At 44.5% G+C, this 24856-nt stretch overlaps 1 protein-coding gene across 10 annotated transcripts in view; it reads right to left on the minus strand.

Moving 5' to 3' along the window:
- The window catches only part of BICD1 (BICD cargo adaptor 1), a 281224-nt gene that overhangs the window by 22164 nt on the left and 234204 nt on the right, over positions 1 to 24856 (minus strand). For 4 of the 10 annotated variants that reach the window (XM_059726476.1, XM_014608916.3, XM_059726478.1 and 1 more), the window contains one exon: positions 23761 to 23951. The exons of 3 other annotated variants lie outside the window; for them this stretch is intronic. In XM_059726476.1, coding sequence (XP_059582459.1) covers positions 23761 to 23951 — 191 coding nt within the window. Of the gene's footprint in view, positions 1 to 23760; positions 23952 to 24856 lie in introns of those variants that run through there. 3 more of the 10 variants (XM_014608924.3, XM_059726477.1, XM_006270009.4) reach the window with 2 other exon arrangements.

The raw sequence follows: 24856 nt of genomic DNA on the forward strand, positions 1-24856 counted from the left end.
TTTTGCCCCCGTGCTACAAAGAAGTTTGTGGTACCACAAACTGCACATGCCTGCACATCTGGATCTGGCCCAAGAGTCTGCTCACATTGTCCCCCTGAACAGACCTTTTTTTCTTTTTTAGGGATGTGGGAGAGATGGGACAGGGGAAAACGATGGAACATGAGATAGGAAACTGTAGAGAAAATTAAGCTGTGGTCTCCACACATCTGCATACAATTTCTCATCTTTCCAGAGGAAGTCTTTCCATATTCCCATTAATTCCCATAAATTCTCTGCCTCACACAAAGTTCTCTTCCTTCTATGAGCTATTCTTCCTTTAGGAAGGGGTTCAACACCCTTTAATGCTCATGCACTATCACATTTTTAGCTTGGCAGGTTGGCCTTACTGCTTCCATAGTTCTCTGTATGTGAGGGTCAGCAGGACTGTTAGCTCCTCAGTATCCTACATGAAACAGTTTTGAGATGGTCCCACAGCTAAGAGATTTGCTAGAAAAAGGGTCTGGACCCATTATTTCTTTTGTAATAAGAAGGATTGGGTCTTGTCACTGTTGGACTGTTGCAGGGATGGGCCACAGTGAGAAGAACGTGGGAGTGACAAGCAGTTCTCTCTTATCCCACAGAGCTGAGTGTCCAGCTTCTTTAGTAGTATGCTCAGGCTATGTTGACCTAGGGACTGCACTGTAAGGCTAGATAGTCTACCCTTGTACAGTACAATAATCTGCTTGGGGTCCTTTACTAAAGCAAAGGCTTAAAAATGATACCCAATACTCCTTAATTTAAGCAACAATTCATAGAAACTTCCAAGGCAGAAACCCAATGCTCTTGAAATGGAGATTTATTTGCCTGAATGTATACAAAAATACAATCTTAGAACAAACAAGGAAGGAAAGTGTTTTATTAACTAAAGGCTTCTTGACAGCATGAGCAAGCTCTCAGGTTGTCAGAAGAGCTGGAATATTTAATTTGTGGTTAAAAAAAAAAATTAGAACAATCTGTCTCAGTACTGACTCCCACAGAACATGATAAAGCTCTATTTATAACAACTTAGGGCATACTTAGTGTACTGCATGAAGATATAGGGGTTAATGGGTCAGTAAAATTGTTTCCTGGATTATGTCACACTAGTCTTATATCGAAATGGTAAAGCTACAGGGAATTGTTCCTCCTCAGCATTTAGTCAGCTAATTTGTCACTGGTGCAGTAGACAACTGCTTATCTTAGCAATCACAGAATTCCAGATATTTTAGCTCTGCCAGGCAAACAGAAACCTGAAGTCACCTTGACCTCTGCTGAATTCACACTCCTCCTCTTTTCCTTCACTTTGTAAGGAGGCGGCCAGGCTTTTTCAAGAGCACTCAAGAACATTAGCAGGCATGTTCCTGGACTGGCATGGTCCCATGGTACCAACCAACCAGCTAGAAGGCATGCTGCTATCAGCAGCCAACATGAGCCAGATGCACAACTCACTACTCTGCCTCTGAGCAGAAATAAAAGGAGTTCTGTGCAGTGGGGAATAAGCTCTCTCTTTTGAGTCCTGTCACGGGGAGCTGTATTTCTTTAGCTGTATTTCATGAAACAGTTGTCGCTCTCCCGCTCCAGATGAGCCAGGGCAGCATTCAGTGAGAGTAACAGATTGCCTCACAGTGGCTTATGTATTGAGAGATGACAGAGATAAAAGCAATAGGGGAAATCACAGAAGAAGAAGTGGCATTAAAGAACCCAGGAGTTCAGAAAGAAGGTGGGAAAACACAGGCTACATTATTAAAGAGGGACTAATGGGAAACAGAGAAATTAAGTAGGTCAGAAGCAGGGAGCTCAGCCTGCCCCAATAACACAATCTGAAATAATGAGGTCCCAATCCTCAGCTGGTATAAATTAACATCCTGGAGGATCCAGCCCTGAAATGATCACAGGCCTGATAGAAGTCAAAGACCATTGGGGATTTGCTAGTGGAGGAGATATGGATGCTGTCTTATCTGCACAAGTCTTTCACTCTTTTCCTTTAGGCACTGAAAGATTTAGGTTCTTTAATTAAATCTCTACCCTTGTTTATACCTATATTTATAAAAAAACTAACAAACACTGTGCCCAATACCCAATACTCAAGGCACATGTTGTTTTCTACAAACATAATTAAATACATCTTTTTAAAAAATTTACAACTGGTTCATCCTAAGCTTGTTCCCCTTTGGATTTGTTTTACTCCTCAAACCACTCTCCTCTTCATTTCTCAATTTACAACTCTATAGCAGTGGACCAGACACTGAATTGTTCATAATTTTTAATGCTTTGTCCTCTTCTGAATTACTGCTCATTAACATCCAGTGAAAGTCTCCCAATCTGTCCATGTGCTCCAATAATAAGGTGAACAAATGATCATATCAAAAGTAATGTACTAAAGCTATATGTCAGCTTTGACTTTCAGCTCTACTTTGCCGTAGCTTATATTTAAATTGCATATGGGTTAATTTGTTTTGTTTTTGTTGTTATTTGTTAATGTAATAAAACTGGTAGAATAGATTTTTCTTGCCAGATGCTAAAAAGACATAAAGATACTTCTTGCCAGCTGTAACTTTTTTTTGTGTGCTTATTTTTATGTTTCATATCTTGATGCTTTTAGATTTTTATCCTAAATATAATTTGCAGGATGTTTCAAAACACTCCTCACTAAATCTGACAAAGGCCAAGTGTTAGGTTAGTAAATTAGCATAAATGGGAGTGGACAGGAGCCTAAAAATATATTCTGTTCAGTTTGTTTGTTATACAATTTACAGAAACACCATTTAAACAGATCTCAGCACCCCCTGTATACTCACTACAAATGTGATAAAACATTTAAAATGTAAACATATTACTTAAGATATTATTTTCATGGTTTCCCTTCAGACTCAGGTATATATTTTAAGGATCATGCTGGCTCAGCAAACATAGCCAGGGCATGGATATTTGTACCATTGCACATGTAAGGAAAGGTTTGACCCAAAACCTCTGCAAGTTAGGAAGCCACAAAGGCATATCTGGAAGCTATCACAGACCTATCCAACAGACAGCAACATCCCTTCCATTAGTAACACATTGGTTTTGATTAGAGAAGTTTTGGTGAGTTTAGGGTATAGATTACCAACTCCCAAAGAGCTGTTCTGCAAGAGAGCTAAATAAACGCACCGCTTTTCTAATTTAAACAAGCAGAGATTCTCTTCTGCACAACACTTGATATATGCATTTATTCTTGGCAGGAATATCAGTAACTCGTGAAACCACATTAAACCTTTTCAAAGAAGAACATATAAGACAGATAGGTTTTTAAAGGGATTTTCAGGAGATTTCAATAATTGTTTTGGATAATTGAGGATGGTGGATTCAAGAACACAGGCCCCCTACAGAGAATAAAAGAACACTAGTAACACATTCGAAGATTTGGTTTGTTGTCTGTCTATTTGAACACAACCTAAAGCCTAGGTTCTGGAGAACTTCAACAAATGCTGCTCTAATGCATGATTCAAATATGTTTATAATAATGCAGATAATTTTATGCGTACAGAAAAAAAGATCAGTAACCTCTTGATGATAATACTCAAGATTAAGGCATGGACTTCACTGCAATCCTTCAATTCTTTATTTAATTTTGTTTTGTAAATGGTACATGGCTTTCTCGTAAAAACAAATCTTCGTAAGGAGGGTATTTTTTAAAACCCTGTTTATAAAATATAATAAGAAAATACAAATAGAAATTAATATAGCCTGTGGCACAGCAGTGAATTCATGTCACCATAATAATTAAATTATATTGATCGGCATGAAATGTACACTATTGGTCTTGTCTGTGGTAATTAGGAAGATAAACATAACAGAGAAAAACATAAAGCAAAAAAGGTCTTGTTTACAGTGGCACCAAGAGGTAAAAGTACTTTTAGCCAGCTGATTTCTTGATCTGTTACAGCCAACTAAAACCCTTGGCAATGATACTGTTCTTCAGTTTTGAAATGGCATTCACAAAGACAATGTACCACAGCTGGAATGATGCAAATATGTACTGCTCATTAAGCTGAGTTAAGTGAGCATATCAGATGCACAATATGGCCCTTAATACATATATATTTTTATATATGCACCAACAGCACATATTCAACAATGAAAACAAATTACACAAAAATGTTTCATTACAAAAACCACAGAAAACAGAACAAAACAAAACAAATAATGGACATAGAGAATAATCTTAAATTAAAAATGTCTGAAATATTTTTTTTGTACATAGCACCTTGTTCACTTAGAGTAGCATCACCCTGAAAAAAGTGATCAAAATAATTTCCATGCTATACATATTAAACGAATGCTGCAGGAAGCTTGTAAAGAAAGGGGAGCCACTTGCCTGGTTAGAAAAATGCAGAGAAGACTTGTACATAAGAATTGACACCATAAATATGAAGACATTCACTGCACATACAAACACATTCTGTACATATTTGAGGGGTCACAAGAAAACCCAGCCATTGGGTCTCTTAGCAGTGGGCCACCAGTGAATTTATAGGATTTCCTGAATCAGGCCATTTATTTTAAATACACATTTCTAAGAGGAACCTTCGTGCTTCACCTTTTGCTGGACCTCTGCTCTTTTGATACTAAGCAGCTACTAACTGATCTCATGGGGCTAATATATCACAAGAGAATGAAGACATTCAGAGCATGCTGGTGAACATGGCCCAGTAGTAAATAAAGTAGGCTAAATTTCAAACCACTTAGGTTTGACAAATTCTTTTGAAATGTATTCCTGGGTTTTTATTTATTTTAATATCAAAGGCTGAGTGAATAAATTTAACTGTAAAATGAAAGCTAATAATTTATCTCAAAGTATACATGTATCTGTATCTTACATATGGGCGCGTCTACATGTCGCCATATGGCAATGCTGTTACTGCACCATGCTTTAGTACTTTTTGTAAAAGGAAATACTAAAGTACAGTGCAGGAACCACCCAAACTGTAGCAAGCATGTGGTGCATGGTTAGTTTTAGCCACTACTTTGCTGTTGAGGCACACTAAAACGGGGGACCGCGCTGCTATGGCGAAGTAACTGCTAGTCACATATAAACTCATGTGATCACTACATCGCCATAGCATGTCATATGTCGCTGTAGTGCAATCACTATGGTGACATGGGGTGACATATGGACGTGCCCTGTAACTCTTAATCCAAAAGTCCTACAGTTGTTAATGAGCAATTGTAACAAAAGAAAGCATCAGCTTTCTCTCCTCTTAATTCTCCTTTGGATTAATCCTTAAAGTCTAATTTAAGAAAAAGAGAAGAAAGGATTATTTAAAGCTGCAAGCCAACAATCACCCTCATTCCCAAAGACAACTGAGGCATTACTGTAGTTTAGATGCTGGCTGAACAGACTATAAATCTGAAAGGCAGGTGGGCCTCCAAATCAGTACATGAGCTAATATTTTATGCCAGTGGCCTTGTAGTACTTTTCTTTTTTTAAAAAAGAAACCATGCCTAACAGTCCTGCTATCCCAAAAGAAAGAGACACTTGACCAAACCAAAGTTTAGGAGCTATGGGGATGCTTATTATGCTCGAATTTACAAGGTTGTGAACTTTTGTGACTACTATCTTTAAACGTCCTTAAGGCTAAGTACAGACATTCAGGGGCATTAGGGGGAGTGTGGTGGAGCAGTTGGGGTGCTCGCCACATGGCAGGGGCTGCAGTAGTCTGGGGCAAAGCTAGCAGAGAAGGTAGCCAAGCAAAGCCCCTGAATGTCATTCTAAGGGGGGGAAGTGTGTGGCAGAGCACCTTTGGGGGTGCTCACCACTTGAGGGCTTTCACAGGCTCTGAGGGGAGCCTGCTTTGGAGGAACAGTAGGGGAAACCTCCCTGAGGAACTATTTTAAGGGGGAATGTGTGTGGCAGAGCACTGTTGGTGCCTGCCACTTTAAGACCGGAGCCAAGCAGCCAGCAGGTGCTTGATTGGGGCGTCCATTTTAGATCTCTGGCCACCTGTGTAAACAGAGCAGTTCCCTGCTGGCAGGCAGGCAGAAACATTGCCTGGCTACAAGGCTGCATGCAACATCATGGAGGCAAGGGTAGGAGCTGTAGGGGATTGCTTGGAGGCTCCTGGTCCTGGGCATGACCTAAAACTGCACCCTGCTGGGAGTGGGTGGCCTGGTGGGGCTCTCAGTGGTGTGGGAGCCCCCAGGAAATGCCAGGCCAGTTACCACCCCGGTGAAATGTGGGTTGGGGGGCCTTAACCCCAGCCCTTGCCTTCAGGTGGGTCATTTATCACTGGAGGTAGTGGGACCAGGCACAGCTGCGGCCACCTGAGCCCTGTGGGGTGCCAGACCTCAAGGAGCAAGAGTGGGGCCAGGCATGTCTGGGGCTACCTGAGCCCTATGGGGTACAAGACCCTGAGGAGAGGTAGTTGGGGCCAGGCACAGCTATGGCCACCTGATCCCACTGGGGAGGGAAGCCCTGTGGCCCCAGTGAGGGGATGGTGTGGAGCCCCAGTAAGGGGGCAGAGATGAGGAGCCCCCTTGTGAGGGGGTGGCCCCAGGGAGGGGGTGGAGATGAGGAGCCCCAGTGAGGGGGAAAACCAGAGGGCTGGGAGCCTAGTATGCGTGAATCTGTAGAGCTGCCCTGGGAGAGGCCAGAGCAAGCTTGGACCCGGTCAGGTAACTGACTGGCCACTACCCCACTGAGGGCTGTGGGAGATGCCCAAAAGACAGTTCATCTGCTACTCAAGGTATGAGCTAGCTAAAACTTATGGCCTAAGGGGCCCAGTCCAGGAGGGAGCAAGGCAGTACAAGTTGTTGAGGCATGAAAGAGACCCTGTGAGAGGGGATGGAGTGTGAGAGGCCCTAGTGAGAGGAGGGTGGTATGAATGTGTGTGCGTTTGAGGCCTGACAACGAGGGCTAAGCTTGGTCCGGCTGTAAGCCGGGCGCATTTTCATCTGGATGCCATCTGCGAGGCTTGGGCTGCGGTGTAGGGGGGGAACAGAGCTGCAGATAGCAGCCCCTGGCATCAGGGCAAGAATGGGCAGCCTCCCACCTTAATTAACAAATAAGTAATTAACAACAAGGCATGGCAGGAAAGACAGGTAGGTGGCATGCCTAAAGGCAGGTGGGGAAAGTAGCACTGTGGCTGGTCAGGGACCCCACTATGCCACAGGGAGGTTAAATAGATTCAATATGTCTGCCCGATATCAGGCTGGGGAGGCTAGCAGGGACGCTGGGGGCCCAGCATGCTGGAAGCGGTTGGGGGTCCACAAGGGGATGGGGGGAAGGGGTGACCCATAGGTGGGGCGGGGGGGTAGGTATGACCCACAGGTGGGGTAGGGGAAGGGCAGGTGTGACCCACAAGGGGTAGGGAGGGCAGACACAACCCGCAAGAGGTAGGGGGAGCAAGCATGATCTGTGGGTAGGGGGTGCAGGCATGACCTGCAGGCAGTGTAGGGGGGGCAGATGTGACCCACAAGGGGTAGAGGGAAGACATGCAACTTGAGGGTTGGGGGGAAGGCGCGACCTGTGGTGGGGGTGGAAGGGAGAGGCACTCCTGTGAGTGGGGTGGGGAGACAAGTGCGACCCACAGGTGGGGTAGAAGCAACAGGTGTGACCTGTGAGGGGTGGGGGAGGACACATGGCTCATGGACTGGGTGGGGTGTGGTTCCCCCCACCAAACCTACCCTCCCATCTCTCCCGCTCTTGCCCCAACCAAGACTTACTTGCTCTGTTCCGGCAGTGGTGAACTCTGATAAACATAGCTGTACCTGGAGTGGCTCGTGGGTTGAGAGCACTAGCTGGTGGGGAACAAGGCCCCAGGGTTTTCCCAGTCCTGGGGCTGTGCAGGGAAAGTGTACAGAAGTTCCATGCACTGGTTTGACTTAAATTGAATGAGTCTGATACTACACAGAGCTGGGTTTATCTTAAACTGGCTTCTGTACTTTTTAGACCAGTTTGTGTGCATGGAACTTCTGTACAGTTACCGGTTTAGACTGATTGTTGGTCACTGAGACTGGGTCTGTAAGTTTAAGGTCGGCACCAGGATGAGCTAAGTTTAAATTGGGTGGCCATTTTGAATGCAATTTAACCTCCCAAATGTCTGTACTCAGTCTAAATTAAAAGCAAAGCTAGAGTGTATATAAGCCACAGAAAATTAAAATATAAAATACTCTGCTGTTTGAGGACCCTTTATGGGTACTTCCCTACCCCCTTCCCCAATCACTGTGACCACTGCACAGAAAGGAAGAGACCTGGTGGAAGAGTCAGCTTTTATGTCTGGTGGAAATTCCCTTTCATCAAGAGATTTTCTCCTTCCTCCCTTAGAACAGCTTTTCGGTAGCTTTGTGCAAAATGGCCAAGAACCTGACCTCACATTTTCCTTATAACATTATATTAAAAAAATCATAAACTTATAACTGATTAATAAATAGGTAAAACCAAACAATAACATTCTGTAAGTCATTTCTGAGAAAAATATGTTAAATATTCAATAGCTGCACCAAAAACAATTCTTTTTAAAAAGAAAACACAACTGGAAAATGAAAAACTAAGGTATTGATGCATTTCTCATCAATTATTTCTGCACTAGCAAGGTGTTAAACACCTGATACTGACTGCCCTAGTGGTATGGAATTTGAACATGCTGAACCCCTGGGATGGGACATTCTGCAACTTGAAGGATAAAGACAAGTACAGACAAAAAAATGCCCAAACTGTGCCAGGTCATTATGCTAGTCTTCATGGGTAAAATTCTTCCCACTGTAGAAGACCATTAACAAGGCCCTCTCCACCGACTGGCTCCACTTAAGCCCCTGTTAAAAGACTGAGAAACTTGCAAACGACCTTCTGGATTTGTGATTTTCACTTTTACAGCATGAATCAACAGGTTTTTTTCCTTATTATTTTCCACGTGAATTTTAAGAATTAAATTCTACCTTGAGATGTTGCTGGCAACTTGGTGATTTTAAAGAGTTCTGTATGTGCATGTATCTGTGAGCAGAATTCATCACAAATTATGTTCCTTTGTAAGATAGGAAAGCAAAAAAATCTAGTTTTGCAAAACTCCCTTGGAAACAAGTGCTTATAATGTTTGTCCCAAATTCTGATATGGTTTATTTGCAAATGAGGGTAGATATACCGTATAGACCAAGTCTGGATGTTATATCCAGTATTTTTTGTGTGCTAAACAGGGCATGTCTACACGTTCGTTCATGTGCTGTAATTATGGTGCATTAAGTTTAATACCTATGGGCATTTATACACATACCTTTGCCTGCTCTGACATGCCAGAAATCCAGTGCATCACAACAGACTCTAACTGAGTCTGTGGAGCATGCGAACTGATGTGCCCAGTGCTGCATCGCATACATTTGTATAAATGGCAGAATGCATGTCAGTGCTAAGAAAATGGCAGTGGTGTGCTTTTGAACTAAAATGCCTTCAATGTATTTTAGCTCAAAAGCGCACCGCTACCATTTTCTCTGCACTGATGCACATTTTGCTGTTTATACAAATGCCCTTTAATCAGAGGTCTTAACTTAATGCACTATAATCAGTGTGACTGCGCATTAGCACAGGCACTTGCTTTTTAAGAGATGCTAACATGCAGTAGGCTAATTCTACTGTGTGTAAGCACAGTTTTTCTGTGCTGCGCTAATGCACAGTAGAATTAGTCTACTGTGCCGTTAATGTCTTGTGTAGATGCACCTACAGGCAGTGAGTTTGATGCCAGACAAGAAACAAGGAAAATGTCAAGCAAATGTCAGCATTATTTTTCTTGTTCTGTCTTTATCTTCCATGTTAGCCTGCTCTAATAAGAATTAAATACCACACTCTAAACGAGCCTTGAAAGATGGCTTACAAACAAGCAAACTTTCAGGTTTAATGCACTTTTAAGAAATAAATGACCCCTGAAATGGAGTTTTTAGAAAGTTTTAAAGGTATCATATTATGCACCTACATGCAAATGACCTGGGCTAGGGAGAGAAATATACATATAAACTGGTACGAGTGGTCAGAAACCAGTTCATATCTGTAACAAAACAGAAGTTCAGTGCACATAAACCGCTTTCAAAATGGCCAAAACCAGTTTAAGATAAACCTAAATGGACACAGCATTGGACTTAACGATTTAGGTTAAATCGGTTTATTGAACTTCTGTCCCAGATCCCCTCCAGATTCAAGACATCTGCTCCAGCAGACCAAGGAGGTGAGCTGTAGTGCCCCCCAGCTTCTGGCCTGAGCTAATGCAGGCATGTGGCTGCATTCCTGGAACCAAAAGTGAATATCTGTTTACTTGCTTATTGGTTCAATCTACGCAGCTTAGACTAACCTGAGAAGATTGAATTGATTCAGCCTTGGGCTTTTTGACTTTCTGTACTTAGCCCTGTAGGACTTAAGAGCAATGAAATAAAAAACCTAGACAAGCGAGTTGGTGGGAATCAGCACAGCTCTCTTGAAACCGAAGAGCTACCCTCACAGTTCATGTCTGCTGATGCTACATCACCATATCAATGAGCTACGGTGATGTAGCGTCTCATGTAGACTCACTTGGTGAAACCTAAAAGAGTTGGTTTAACTGGCATGTGAAAGAAAGGCATAGATCTGTATGTACCAGTGAACACTGAGTGACCCCTTGATGGCAGGAGGAACAGGACAAAGCAGTGAAGCATCTGTTCTTGGAGAACATATCCAACATTTTATGGAGAATACACTGCAGATATAAGCCAATCTCTGTAGCTCTTTTCTCTAATCACACCAGGTATGGAAGGACTGAATAAAATATATCATGTAAAGTGAACATTTCAATAAGAAACATCATTGTTAAGATAATGGATGGGAGTAAGAAGGGGATAAAGGCACTGAAACAAAACTTTCTCCTATTCCCTTCATGGAGAAAAATCAAGGATGGACAGCAGAATCCTGGCCTATTTCAGATACAGGGTGGTGCAATGACAATCTGGCTACTTCATCCTCAGGCTTGATGTGCATAAAAATTAGAGAAGAAAGAATTAATAACTGGAAATAAAAGGTCATTGGTGACAGAAGATTGCATACTGTGGGACTATCAAATTCAGCATCAAGTTCACTGTTGAGACTCCTGTGGAAGGAATAAGACATAACAGAGTTGTTTGCTTCTTTTATGCTCTCATTTCCTCATGTATTATGAAAAATCCCACTATACAGAAAAAGAACTGCAGTTGTTGGTGCCCATCCTGGTTGGCTCAGACTCCTGGAGGAATAATTTTTATCAGCATAACAATGTTTATTGATAAGTAAGCAAAGCGAGGAAATGAATGACATCTCAACCCTACATGGGGTTTATGAATTGGAGCTCTTGGCTCAGTGGCAGCAAAACCACAGCAAGCTAAATACGTATCAGTACCCTGAGGAAGCAATGCTCTGGAAATGGAACAATGAGTGGTTCCTAGGCATTGTGATAAGAAACTATTAGTACAACAAAAGCTATATTGCAAAAGACATATTGCAACAGTCTGAAGTTAGGGGAATCTGGGACTGTTGATTTAATGGCACATTCAAGCAACGTTTGAATGGGCTACAATATAAAGAACTCTTTCTTGGCCAAATTTACTTTATGATTTTCTCTAAAGATTCTCTAGAGCAGATGGCAACCCCAACTTGCCCTATGCTAGATGGCCAGTAGCAGCCAGCACTGCCACAAAAGTGAAGAGTACTGTTTTTAGGATTAAGTTAGAAGGGGTATGTAGAAATTGTTCAAGATAAAATTTGCTGAGAATATATGGATTTCTCTTCTTTGTGGTATTTATGTTTGTGAGTGCTTTAAATATACTCTGGGCCCTTTCATCATTCTCAAATCCTACTGCAAATTCATGCGTGCCTGCTCATGTGGATGAAATGGTTGCTAGAATCTGTGTGTGTTGTAGTGTTGCAGTGTTGTTTGAATTTGCCTACTGTTGTCTTATAATCCCCATGATAATGAGGTAGGTGCTACAAGCTATTTGTGGAGCAATAAATATTGTGCTTGGCTATGGACAATGCATAGGGCAAGACCCTGTTCTTGACACAGGCACTTATGACATTCACACAGAAACAGACTCAAAGCAGTAGAACAGAAGACTGTTTCCTTGCTCTCTTCTTTTGTAATGCAAGATAATGAGCACGAGAGCAGAAATCCTACTTTGCATTTGATTTTTTCCATGAGGGTGACCATATAGGAAAATATGAAATCGGGGCCAATGTGAAACCTGGGACATTTTTCTCCCATCCCCCTACCTTTCAAGTTCATAGATTCATAGATGTTAGGGTCGGAAGGGACCTCAACAGATCATTGAGTCCGACCCCCTGCATAGGCAGGAAAGAGTGCTGGGTCTAGATGACCCCAGCTAGATGCTCATCTAACCTCCTCTTGAAGACCCCCAGGGTAGGAGAGAGCACCATCTCCCTTGGGAGCCCGTTCCAGACCCTGGCCACTCGAACTGTGAAGAAGTTCTTCCTAATGTCCAATCTAAATCTGCTCTCTGCTAGCTTGTGGCCATTGTTTCTTGTAACCCCCGGGGGCGCCTTGGTGAATAAATACTGACCAATTCCCTTCTGTGCCCCCATGATGAACTTATAGGCAGCCACAAGGTCGCCTCTCAACCTTCTCTCACGGAGGCTGAAGAGGTCCAGGTGCCCCAGTCTCTCCTCATAGGGCTTGGTCTGCAGGCCCTTAACCATACGAGTGGCCCTTCTCTGGACCCTCTCCAGGTTATCCGCATCCTTCTTGAAGTGTGGCGCCCAGAATTGCACGCAGTACTCCAACTGCGGTCTGACCAGCGCCCGATAGAGGAGAAGTATCACCTCCTTGAACCTATTCGTCATGCATCTGCTGATGCATGATAAAGTGCCATTGGCTTTTTTGATGGCTTCGTCACACTGCCGACTCATGTTCATCTTGGAGTCCACTAGGACTCCAAGATCCCTTTCTGCTTCCGTGCCACTCAGCAGGTCATTTCCTAGGCTGTAGGTGTGCTGGACATTTTTCCTCCCTAGGTGCAGCACTTTGCATTTCTCCTTGTTGAATTGCATTCTGTTGTTTTCTGCCCACTTGTCCAACCTGTCCAGATCTGCTTGCAGCTGTTCCCTGCCCTCTGGCGTGTCCACTTCTCCCCATAGCTTTGTGTCATCTGCAAACTTGGACAGAGTACATTTCACTCCCTCGTCCAAGTCACTGATGAAGACATTAGAGTATCAGTCCAAGGACCGAACCCTGCGGGGCCCCACTGCCCACACCCTTCCAGGTCAAAACCGACCCATCCACCACGACTCTCTGGGTGCGACCCTCCAGCCAATTCGCCACCCACCGGACTGTGTAGTCATCCAAGTCACAGCCTCTTAACTTGTTCATCAGTATGGGGTGGGACACCGTATCGAAGGCCTTCCTGAAGTCTAAGTATACGACATCCACCCCTCCTCCTGTGTCCAGGCGTTTCGTAACCTGGTCATTAAAAGAAACTAGATTGGTCAGGCACGATCTGCTTACCACGAACCCGTGCTGATTTCCCCTCAGCATAATTTGTCCTGCTGGGCTCTCACAAATGTGAGCCTTGATAATTTTTTCAAAGACTTTGCCAAGGATGGAGGTGAGACTGACTGGCCTATAGTTGCCCGGGTCCTCCTTCCTCCCCTTTTTGAAAATGGGGACCACGTTAGCCCTTTTCCAGTCCTCCAGGACTTGGCCCGTGCGCCACGAGCGTTCAAATATTCCCGCCAGTGGCTCTGCAATGATGTCGGCCAGTGCCTTCAGCAACCTCGGATGGAGCTCATCCGGGCCTGCCGACTTAAAGGCATCCAGTTCTTCCAAGTGACTCTGCACCATCTCAGGATCTACGCATGGAAGTCTGGCGCCTTGCTGCTGCCTCTCTACAACCCCAGTGAGAGACTTGTCGTGCCCCTCGCTTAGGAACACCGAGGCAAAGAACTCGTTGAGGAGTTCAGCCTTGTCCCCCCTGTCCGTCACCAATTGTTTCTGCCCATTTAGCAGGGGACCTATTCCTCCCTGGGCCTTCCTTTTACTCCCTATATATCTAAAAAACAATTTCTTGTTGTCTTTTACTTGGGTTGCCATCCTCAGCTCCATGGTAGCTTTGGCCCGCCTAACTGCTTCCCTACAAGCACGAGCAGAGGAGGTATATTCATCTTTGGTGATCTCACCCTGTTTCCGCTTTTTATGTGCTCCCCTTTTGTCCCTTAGGCTGCCCTGGATTTCTCTGGTCAGCCAGGGAAGCCTCCTGGCCCCTTTCCCTCTTTTGCCTCGCTCGGGGATCGTCTTGCTTTGTGCCCGAAGGATCGTTTCCTTAAGGCACAGCCACCCTTCTTGGGCTTCCATTTCTTCAAATCTCCTACTTTGCAGTGCGTCCTTGACTAATCCCCTGAGTTCATTGAAATCAGCTTTCCTAAAGTCTAGCACTTTCACCCTACTAGTTACCTTACTCACTCGACGTCTTATGGTATATTCTATTATTAGGTGATCACTGTCCCCCAGATGGCTACCAATCTGGAGGTCCGCTACCATGTCATCTCCCGTTGCCAATACCAGATCCAGTATGGCATTCCCCCTAGTGGGACCATGTACCTCCTGTGTCAGGTGGAGGTCCTGTACACAGGTTAGAAACCTGCGTGAGCGGTGGGACTTTGCTGTCTGTGACTCCCAGCAGATGTCCGGGTAGTTTAGGTCCCCCATGACTACCGCCTCTTTAGCTTTTATGGTCTCCGAGAGTTGCCTCAGGAGCCCTGAATCTCTTTCTTCCCCTTGATGTGGGGGTCTGTAGCAGACCCCTACCACCAAATCCCTTTCTCCTTGCCCCCCATGTAGCCTAACCCACAATCCTTCTACTTCCTCATCCTTGGATTCCGTCTTGATGAGGGTTGATGTATATTGCTCACTGACATAGAGTGCAACCCCTCCCCCTTTCTTCCCCACCCCGTCCTTTCTGTACAATCTATAGCCCTCAATATGTACTTGGTAAGTTAGTGGCACTGCTGCAGGTAAAGTCAGTGTGGTAGAGCTCTGGTATTACTATTTAGGCAGCTAAGAGACTCATTTTTCTTTACTTCACAGGTATTAACAATCATCTCCACCTTCATTGGTCATTCCACTAATCAAGCTAACCTATTTTAGGGCAACATTCCTGTCTGTTAGGTCTTCCTATTTCACTGCTTGTGACACAATGCCTTCCCGCCCCACGCCCAGAATGCTCATTTTAATTTTCACTGGCTAGCAAGAACTGGCCTCCAAAATCCAGGAATGTCCCAGCCAAACCAGAATGTATGGTCCTCCTGTTTACTATATATTTGATCTGTTACCAGCAGTAAGGAATTTTACCAGGAGCAAATATTTGATTTGCTGCTAAACCTGCTGCTAGCAGAACAATCTTAAATAATTCCCTACTCTCATTTACAATGCACTTTCTAAAATGGACCTTGAGTCATCTTTAAACCACAAGCTGATATAGAGCCTTAATAGCTGTGCTTAACTTTAAAGTACAACGAGGGAAGAGGGAACTTGCCTTGGTAAGGATTAAGTGCTCATGTGATGGCTGTAGGTGTTGCAGGGCTTGCTACCACTGCCTTGAGTTTGTTTTGCTACAGGCAGTGACAGGGTGGGCCTCAGTTTTGAATCACCTGGTCCACCAAGAAGTTGATCTTGTGTTTCTCGCCTGCCATGACTTTGATGAAATTATATTCCTAGGAGGCAATGACCAAGGTGATCCAACCTGGTCTCAATCCCTGTTTTCTTCTGTGGGGCTCCAAAACTCCCCTTTAACCCACCCTAGCCTCTCCAGATGGTACTCGAAGTCCTCTGCAGCCAGGTCTTAGTACTGCCTATTAGTCTATTGTTCCGCCCTCTGCCACCAGGGTAACTGTTGGCTTTGGTTAGGTGCACCCTTCCAGGGCTGGCCTTGACCTGCACTCAAATATCCAAAAAAAAGGAACAAAACCCAAAAAACCCCGACTGCTCTCAGCCTCCTTGTCAGGCTCAGCCCATGTCCCCTTCACCTGGGATCAGGCTCTCGTGTCCCAGTCGCACCTGAAATAAATCAATTAGTCCAATCACTGCTCTGCATAGGTCTGCCTGGCTTACTTGTGAACATTCACAGTTGCAATGGGATCTCTCCCATGCACAGCAAGGCTCTAACCTGAGACAGCAGTTCTTCTGTCCTCTTCCCCGGATCCTTAGCTGTCACTCTGCTCCAGAGATTATCAAAAGCTGTGTGTGTGCGGGCCTCCACCTGCCTCCTTCTCAGGGTCAGTTTCTCTGGCCAGTTTCACAACCCTTGCCTGCTGGGACACTCGGCCGCTCCTCCCTCTGTGGCTTGCAGGGAATTGACCCCTCTCTGCCCCTCTCCAGGGCCGGAAATACTTCTGACCAGCCTCCCTCCTCCAATCTAGAGCAAGATGCTGCTCCAGAAGTGTGGTGATTGTTTCTCTTCCCTTCCAGTCTCCAGCTGCAGCCCTGCTGGCCCTCCATGCTATAGGTGTTGTTTGTTTGCACTTTCCCTGTCTGTTGCTGCCGGCTGTTTTTCTTCTCCTGCACTCCCTTGTTCAGCATGTAAGGCACCTCGGGGCTTTTGTTTGCTTCCTCTCACCCTTTCATATATTCCCCCCCCCTCTTAAGATACCGTCAGGCACTCTTCTTTGTTCATAAGGGAAACTTTCTTCCTGGACTGTCACCTGCTCTCCTGGTATTCGCTGTGTTTCAAGGGACTCCCTTGAGTGGCAACCAGAGAGAAAAATCAGCCACTGCATTTTCTTTACCTGGTCAATATTTGACCGTAAACCGAAATGGATGCAAAGCCAAGGCCCATCTTGTTATACGGGCATTGTCTGTCTTGGTGGATTTTAGCCATTTCAGTGGTGCATGATCTGTTATAACTATGAATTCCTGCCCCAACAAGTAGTACCGAAAATACTCCACACCTCACTTTACTGCTAAAAACTCCCTTTCTACTGTGGCATACCTTCTTTCATGGTCGTTTAATCTCCTACTGGCGTAGGCTATCAGTCTTTCTTGTCCCTCAATCCTTTGGGAAAGCACAGCCCCTAACGCTTGTCCTGACGCATCTACCTGAAGGATGAAGGGCAGTGCAAAATTCAGTGTGTGTAGTATAACATCCTTACATAAGGCCTGCTTAACCACCTCGAAGGCTCACTGTTGTATCTCCGTCCAATGTATACGGCCATTCCCCTTACCCTTGATCATGTTAGTAAGTGAGACTGCTAATTCTGCAATATTAGGAATAAATCTTCGATGGTAACCTGCTAAACCTAGAAACCCTCTCATCTGTTTCTTGGTTCAAGGGACCTGGTAACTTTTAATTACCTCAACCTTATCCACTAATGGTTTGATCAGTCCTTGCCCCATGCAGATACCCTAATAATCTGTCTCATGCTGTCCTAATGCACATTTCCTAGGGTTAACCCTCAATCCCAATCGTTTCAACTTCTGCAAAACTGCCTGAACAGATGTTAGGTGCTGCTCCCAGCTCTTGGTATATATGACTATATCATCAATATATGCAGCCGCATATTCACGAGGGGCTAGTAACCAATCCATCAGCCTCTGAAATGTTGCAGCTGCACCATTTAGGCCGAAGGGCAGTCTACACAACTCAAAGTCCCCATGGTGTTCCGAATGCCATTTTAGCCTGATCTTCTGGTTTTATTGGAATCTGCCAATATCCCTTGGCTAGATCAAAGGTGGAGATAAATTCCAACTGCCCTACTCTTTCTAGGAACTCCCCAATCTGTGGCATGGGAAATGCATTGAACTGGGTGATGGCATTAAGTTTACGATAATCTATACACAAGCGGAGTGACCCATCTTTTTTGGGGACGGTCACTATGGGGATTCTCCATGGACTTCTGGAGGTCTTAATTATTCCCTGTTGGAGCATCTTCCCTATCTCATCTTTTATTTCTGTAGTACCTGGTTCAGCTGTCTTAGTTGCCTCTCTGTCAAACTAGACCCTGTAACTACTGCCCCCAAGTTGATCCTGTCTGTCCCCACATCTCCTAACTCTCTTCCAAACTCCTCTTTCTGTGGGCTAGGAGTAGCCAAAAGACCCTCAGGTTCCTGCCACAACTTCAACAGGTTAACATGAAATATCTGCCTGTCCCTCCGACGCACCGGCCGTGATACTTCATAGTCTACCAGACCGATCTGGCATATGATCTGGAATGGCCCTTGCCAACAAGTCAGAAATTTACTAGTTGAACTGGGTAACAGGACCAATACTCTCTGCCCAACCTGAAACTCTCTTTCTTTGGCTCCTCGATCATACTGCTGTTTCTGGTTTATTTGGGCCTTCCTCAGGTGATCGCTCACCAACTGATTCACCTTCATAAGTCGTTCTCAGAGTTGTCACATATTGGGAAGGGATTGTTCCTTCATCTCCCTCCTTTTTGGTAATCTCTGACTCCCAGACAGCTCAGAACGCAGGTTCCTCTCATTGAGCTTCCCAGAATTGTGCCCCACCAGCAAACATACTCATATGCCATAGATCAGCATCCTCCATATCTGATCTTTCTGCATTTTCCTGGCCTACAAGCCCCTCTCTAGGGGCCATTCACTCCTGTCCCTTTGCTAACAATTGATGCATCTCTGGCCAATCGTAGCTAAAATCATGGGGTACAACAAGTCATCAGCTACCTCTACTGGCCATTCCTGAGTAACCCCTCTTACTGTGAGCCGTACTTTCATTATTGGGTATGTGCAGCCTTGTCCATGCAAACATACCATCTGTATAGGTGTCAGCCTTGCTCCTACATTCCAGGGTACTAACCCTTTTTGGACCAAGGTTTGATCACATCCTGTGTCTATTATTGCCTGGACCACACACCCCGCCACTTCCACCAACACTGATGGCTTGACTTGTCTCCCTCTAATACTCTCCCCCAAGCTACAGGCCATCATCTTAGCTGGACGTGGTTCCCGTGCCCCTATTGACTCATTTTTTCCTTCATGCCGCATGTAAAATTCAGAACTATATAGGCATGGGTTATTCAGGCAATCTCTAGCCGTGTGCCTTCTCTTCCCACATCTAAAGCAGGTGACTCCCATCACTATTGGCCGGTTAAGCCCCTATCACGCTCCCCACAGCATTCCCCAGTCTTACCACTCATACTATTGTTGGGCCTATCCATCTTTTCTCGGGGCCCTTCCACCTATGCACACTCAAAATCCTCTGCTATCTGCAGAGCCGTTCTAGAGGTCTTGGGGCAATGATGCCTTACCCACCTCTGTGTGCCTTCCTTTAGGTCAGCAAGGAACTGTTCTAATAGGATTATGTGAATCACTTTCTCCAGGGACATGACTTCTGGCTCCAGCCACCTATTCAATAAATCTGCTAACCTTTGTAACAGGGCCCTCGGGGTTTTGTCTTCTTTTTTTCCCATGCCCTGAACATTTGTCTATATCTCTCTGGAGTAATATCTAAACAGTACACAATTTCCTCCTTAACCTTCCCGTAATTCTGTGCATCTATACACAACATGTTACTTTATGCCACCTGTGCCTGCCCTACAAGCAGTACCCCTAATTTGGCAGCCCATTTTGATGGATCTAATTCTGCCACCATGGCAGCGCTTTCAAAACTCTCTAAAAATGCTTCAGGGTCATCTTCCAGTGTCATTTTTGGTGCCCAAAAACCCACCAAATGATGCTGCATTAACTCCTGCTGTCTCATCAGCTGCTTGTCTACTGCCATCTGTCTGACTGCCTGTTGCTGCTGCAACAATTGCAAAACCAGGCCCAAGGTCTGCTGCATGGTCTCTGTGCCCCTGCTGGTGGATCTAAAACCATTGCTACCTCTGGGGTGGGTTCTGCTTTCCCGGCCTATGCACCAATGTGACGGCTGTAGGTGTTGTAGGGCTTGCTACCACTGCCATGGGCCTCAGATCACCTGGTCTGCCAAGAAATTGATCTTGTGTTTCTCGTCTGCCATGACTTTGATGAAATTATATTCCTAGGAGGCAATGCTCAACGTGATCCAACCTGGTCTCAATCCCTATTTTCTTCTGTGGGGCTCCAGAACTCCCCTTTAACCCACCCTAGCTTCTCCAGATGGTACTCGAAGTTCTCTGCAGCCAGGTCTTAGTACTGCCTGCTAGTCTACTGTTCTGCCCTCTCCCATCAGGGTGACCATTGGCTTTGGTTAGGTGCAACCTTCCAGGGCTGGCCTTTACCTGCATTCAAATATATAAAAAAAAAACAAAAAAAGGAACAAAACCCCCAAAAACCTGACTGCTCTCGGCCTCCTTGCCAGGTTCAGTCCATGTCCCTTTCACCTGGGATCAGGATCATGTCCAAATCGCACCAGAAAGAAATCAATTAATCCAATCACTGCCCAATCACTGCTCTGCATAGGCCTACCCAGCTTAGTTGTGAACATTCACAGTCCCAGTAGGATCTCTCCAATGCACAGCAAGGCTCTAGCCTGAGACAGCAGTTTTTCTGTCCTCTTCCCCAGATCCTCAGTTGTCACTCTGCTCCAGATTTAAGCAAAAGCCATGTGTGTGCAGGCCTCTGCCTGCCTCCTTCTCAGGGTCACACCCTCAGTGTTCCTCTGGCCAGTTTTGCATCCCTTGCCTACTGGGACACTCAGCTGCTCCTCCCTCTGTGGTTTGCAGGGACTTGACCCCTCTCTGCCCTTCTCTGGGACTGGAAATGCCTCTGAGCAGCGTCCCTCCTCCAATTGGGAGTGAGATGCTGCTCTGGAAGTGTGGTGATTGTTTCTCTTCCTTTCCGGTCTCTAGCTGCAGCCCTGGCAACCCTCCATGCTATAAGTGTTGACTGTTTTCCCGTAGTTGCTGCCAGCTGTTTTTCTTCTCCTGCCCTCCCTTGCTCAGCATCTAAGGCACCTCGGGGCTGTTGTTTGCTTTCTCTCGCCCTTTCACAGCTCAGTAGAACATTCATTTGAACAAACCAATGTTACCAGTTTACTGGCTTAGATTTAGGCCATAGAAAATTATAGAAGACAGATAAACTACATTCAGAAACCTGTTTGGGGGTATTTTACATTAATAAATAAACGTATAACCCTGTTTTAAGAACATAAGAGACCTTGAGAAAAATGTGGCCCCATACGCACATTCAGCTTCCTTCTGGAAAAGTTACTTCAGTCCTAGGAAAAAACATGAGTGTATGGTATGTTCAGGCTATTTCTCCCACAGTAAAAAATGGCCAATCAAGAAGAAAAATAACCTGGGAACAGCCAGCATTAAGTCACTCCTAGGAATTTCTCTGTATATGTCATGGCAAGTTTCAGAAGAGAACATAGGCTGAAGTGCTATGTTCTCTTTTGAGAGAAGCCACAGCATGTATAGACATTCAGTTTCCCAGGAGAAACTCCTGGGAGTAATTTAACTCTGGTTGTTTCCACGTTATTTTACTCCTGGGAACAGCTATTTTTACTCTGGGAGGAAAAGCCTGAACATCTGTACATTTGTGGTTTCTCTTGGGAGAGCAACAACTCTCCCAGGAGAAACTGAATGTCCATCTGAGGCCATATTCTTCCAGTGTTTCCTCCCTTCCTACCAGAGAGACAATGTGTCCCTTGCAGGACTTTGCTGCTCTAGTAGAGAACAGAACGTGCCCCCTTCACAATTCCCACCCTGGTCTGAGAGAAACATAGGCTGACCATGGGTGGTCTGGGTCAGCCAGTCAGCTGCCCTATGCACTGCTGTCACCTGTTGGAAGGCAGACTAAGGAAGCCTGCAAAACATGCTGAGCTGTCTCTCCCCCCCCCTCCCCCCAAGCTAAATAGTGTTAGCTCTTCACACATCAGAGCCTCAGTACTTGAAAGTCTGTACACGTGGCTCTGGGTAAATTTCTCTAGATTATCTTTCTTCTAGATTACCTGAATGTAATGTGTATGCAGTCACTGATGCACTTGCAGTGCACCCTGTGACTGCAGGTGGCACCCTGCCATACCTTCTGTGTGACTTCAGCTTAACTAATGCAGTCTCTGCCTTATCAGTGTAACAGCACTTCCAAGCTTCCTGGTTCTTTGGCCTCTACCATGCAGGGGGTCAGACTAGGTGATAAGACTGCTCCCTTCTGGATTTACTGACTTTGAATCTTGCAAACTCTACTCTAGCAGAGAAAAGAAACTCCTTCAATACACCTTTTTGCCATGGTTGGACCCAGTGCTTTACTCATCCAAAGTTCTCATTGATTTCAAATCAGGTATAAAAAAAAAAACATGTAAAATCAGTTTCCTTAAGTATATACAAAAGTCACCACAAGAGATAGCGAGCCCCATTTTCATAGAAGGAAGAAAAAGCAGGCACCACTAGTGTTTAGTTACGAGGTTCCTGTCTAGATGGCATATTTACATGAGACAGTAATGAGCTACAGTGACATAGCCTGTTACTATGGTGACAAAGTATCAGTGGGCATGAACTGTGATGCTGATGTTACTGTGCAGTAGCACCAAGCTACTCATTGCTACTGTGCTGCAGGGTCAGAAACAAACCATGCACTGCTGGGACTGTGCTGCAGCGGCAGTTACTGTGTAGTCAGGCGCATATGTAGAAGCATCTAGTGAGTAGTAAAATAACGCACATGTATAGATCTCCCTCCAAATTAAAATATATAAAAATATATTGACACAACAGCTTCCAGAGCCTCTCATTAAAATACTCAGTCAAATAAGGAATGATTATTTATTTTAGTGAATCTTGGAGCGATGCTACATCAATGCAAAGGAATTATTTGAAAGGACTCCCTGACATGTAGATAGACTTTGGTTTGCAAATTTAAAAGAGTTTCTTAACTTTCACTCCAGATCTCTGCCATTCTATTTTTGGCTGCAGGGGTTTCTGCAGTTGTCATCTGAACCAATATTATTTGCCCTGTATTACTTTAAACCTGTTGTAGTATTGCTGTCACTAAGAAAGATACATTGTGGGATATTGTGTAATATTCTTATAAAAAACATCTTATTTATTTTGGAAGATATCACTTGTCTAGTTTCAATTCTTAAGTTTTCTGTTGATTCTGCTTCTGCTCGGAAAGCTTGAAAATAAACAGTAAGGCAAACAGTCAAAAGCAAAAGTACTACTCAACCACAGACCATCCTTGCTCATTTCTAAAGAAGAAAAGCAATCATTAGTTTGTCCATGATAAGAAAAAAAAATGGCAGGACCTTAGAAACCTCATCCCAGCTTGCACTTCCCCTTTTATTTGTTGTACAAAATAGAGACAACGTTTTGTTAGTGTTTCATTTGGTAAAAATGAAAGCTTCCTAGCAAAATGGGCCTCATGACTCAGTTTACACTAAAGAAATATTTTATGAGTGTAATATTATCTTTAATAAGTCCAACGGGTACCCAAATGTAAGCACAACCCAAATACTATTTCTGGCTTGTGTGTATTGCTAGCCACTCTAACAATGGCCTTTGTACTCCTGACTCATCTCTCTTTTAGTCTGTCATTTCCTCACTGGCTAACAAAGTCACTGGACCACATTAAACCCTGGAATAAGTGTGTGCAACTCCCACGGATGCCAGTGAGAGTTGTGCCCATTTACCCCATGTATAAACTTGTCCCGTTGTATCTGGGACCAGTTATTGTAGGAGCTGACATCCAGCCAGCAGCTACAGCAGGTGGCACAGATGTGGACTTTTTGCTTTTAAAGTTGCAAGAATGTGCCTATATTCTATTGCATGTGCAGTGTTGGGAAAGTCCCCTATTCTGCTAATCACTCTGCACCACATGCACCCAAGGAAAAAATGTTTACCTGGTATGGCCACGGTTAACCTTTTTTCCTTGCTGAGACGGTGCCCATGGATGAATTCACTCATGGAAGGGGGGCCCCTCAGAAGAAATGATTCTGTGGAGGCGGGATGAAGGGGGACTCTTAATAAATGCTGTAGGTAGGTCCCTGAAGTCCTGGGATGACTCTGATCACAAAGGGAAGGTGAGAATAGTCTTGCAGGAGATCCAAGAAAAATACATATGGAAACAAAAGAGTTTTACTTTAATTACCTTTAAATGTCTTATGAATGATATCATTATGTTAATCTGTATAACAGGTAAAACACCAACTTGTGTTGCCACCCCCTGTTATTTCCACAACAGGACGCAAGTCCTGTGTTGGAAATTTTTGTTCATCTTAGTCTACAAACAGATGTTGCATTTGTCCTAGGAAAAGCCATTTTATCCCAGGACAAAGTGCAATCATTCAAATATCCACGTCCACTGTCCTGAGATAAATCTTGAAAAAGTTCATGGGACAAGATGTAATAACAATTTATCCCAGAACATTGCCAAGTGTGTCTGAACCATTATCCTGGGATTGCATCATTGAATCAATGGCAGAAAAACGGTAGTGCATTCAGCCACCCAGTAATCCCCACTTAGAAGGGACGTGTGTGCACATGCCAATCCCAGATCTGGGACAAACATAGGCACAACTTATCCAGCAACAAATACAACATCTGTTCCTAGCCTTACAGGAGGAGACAAGATTTAGTTATCGCCCACCCTCTTTCCCACCTTTTTATGTTTAGCATTTATTAGGCTCCCTGACTATTTTCCCTAAGTCTTTTGTATTGTGACCAAGAAGTACCAGAAAAGGGAATGAACATCCAGGACTTCTTGAACAAAGAGTCCTTTTCAACATCAGAAGCATCAACATCTCCATAACTACACAGCATTAGCAAGACAGTCACAAGACAAGATGAGAATTCACTGGTTGAACAATGAAGCGTTATGAATGGTAGCCATCCCCTCTGACCAAGTCACTAGTTTATAATGCAGAGAAATCTGTCTGAGTGAACACATCCGTATCCTTTTCCCACTTATGAGAGAGAGAGACAAGCACCATGGCGTAT

Source organism: Alligator mississippiensis, chromosome 4, assembly GCF_030867095.1.
Source record: "Alligator mississippiensis isolate rAllMis1 chromosome 4, rAllMis1, whole genome shotgun sequence".
In the NCBI taxonomy this organism is placed as follows: Eukaryota; Metazoa; Chordata; order Crocodylia; family Alligatoridae; genus Alligator; species Alligator mississippiensis.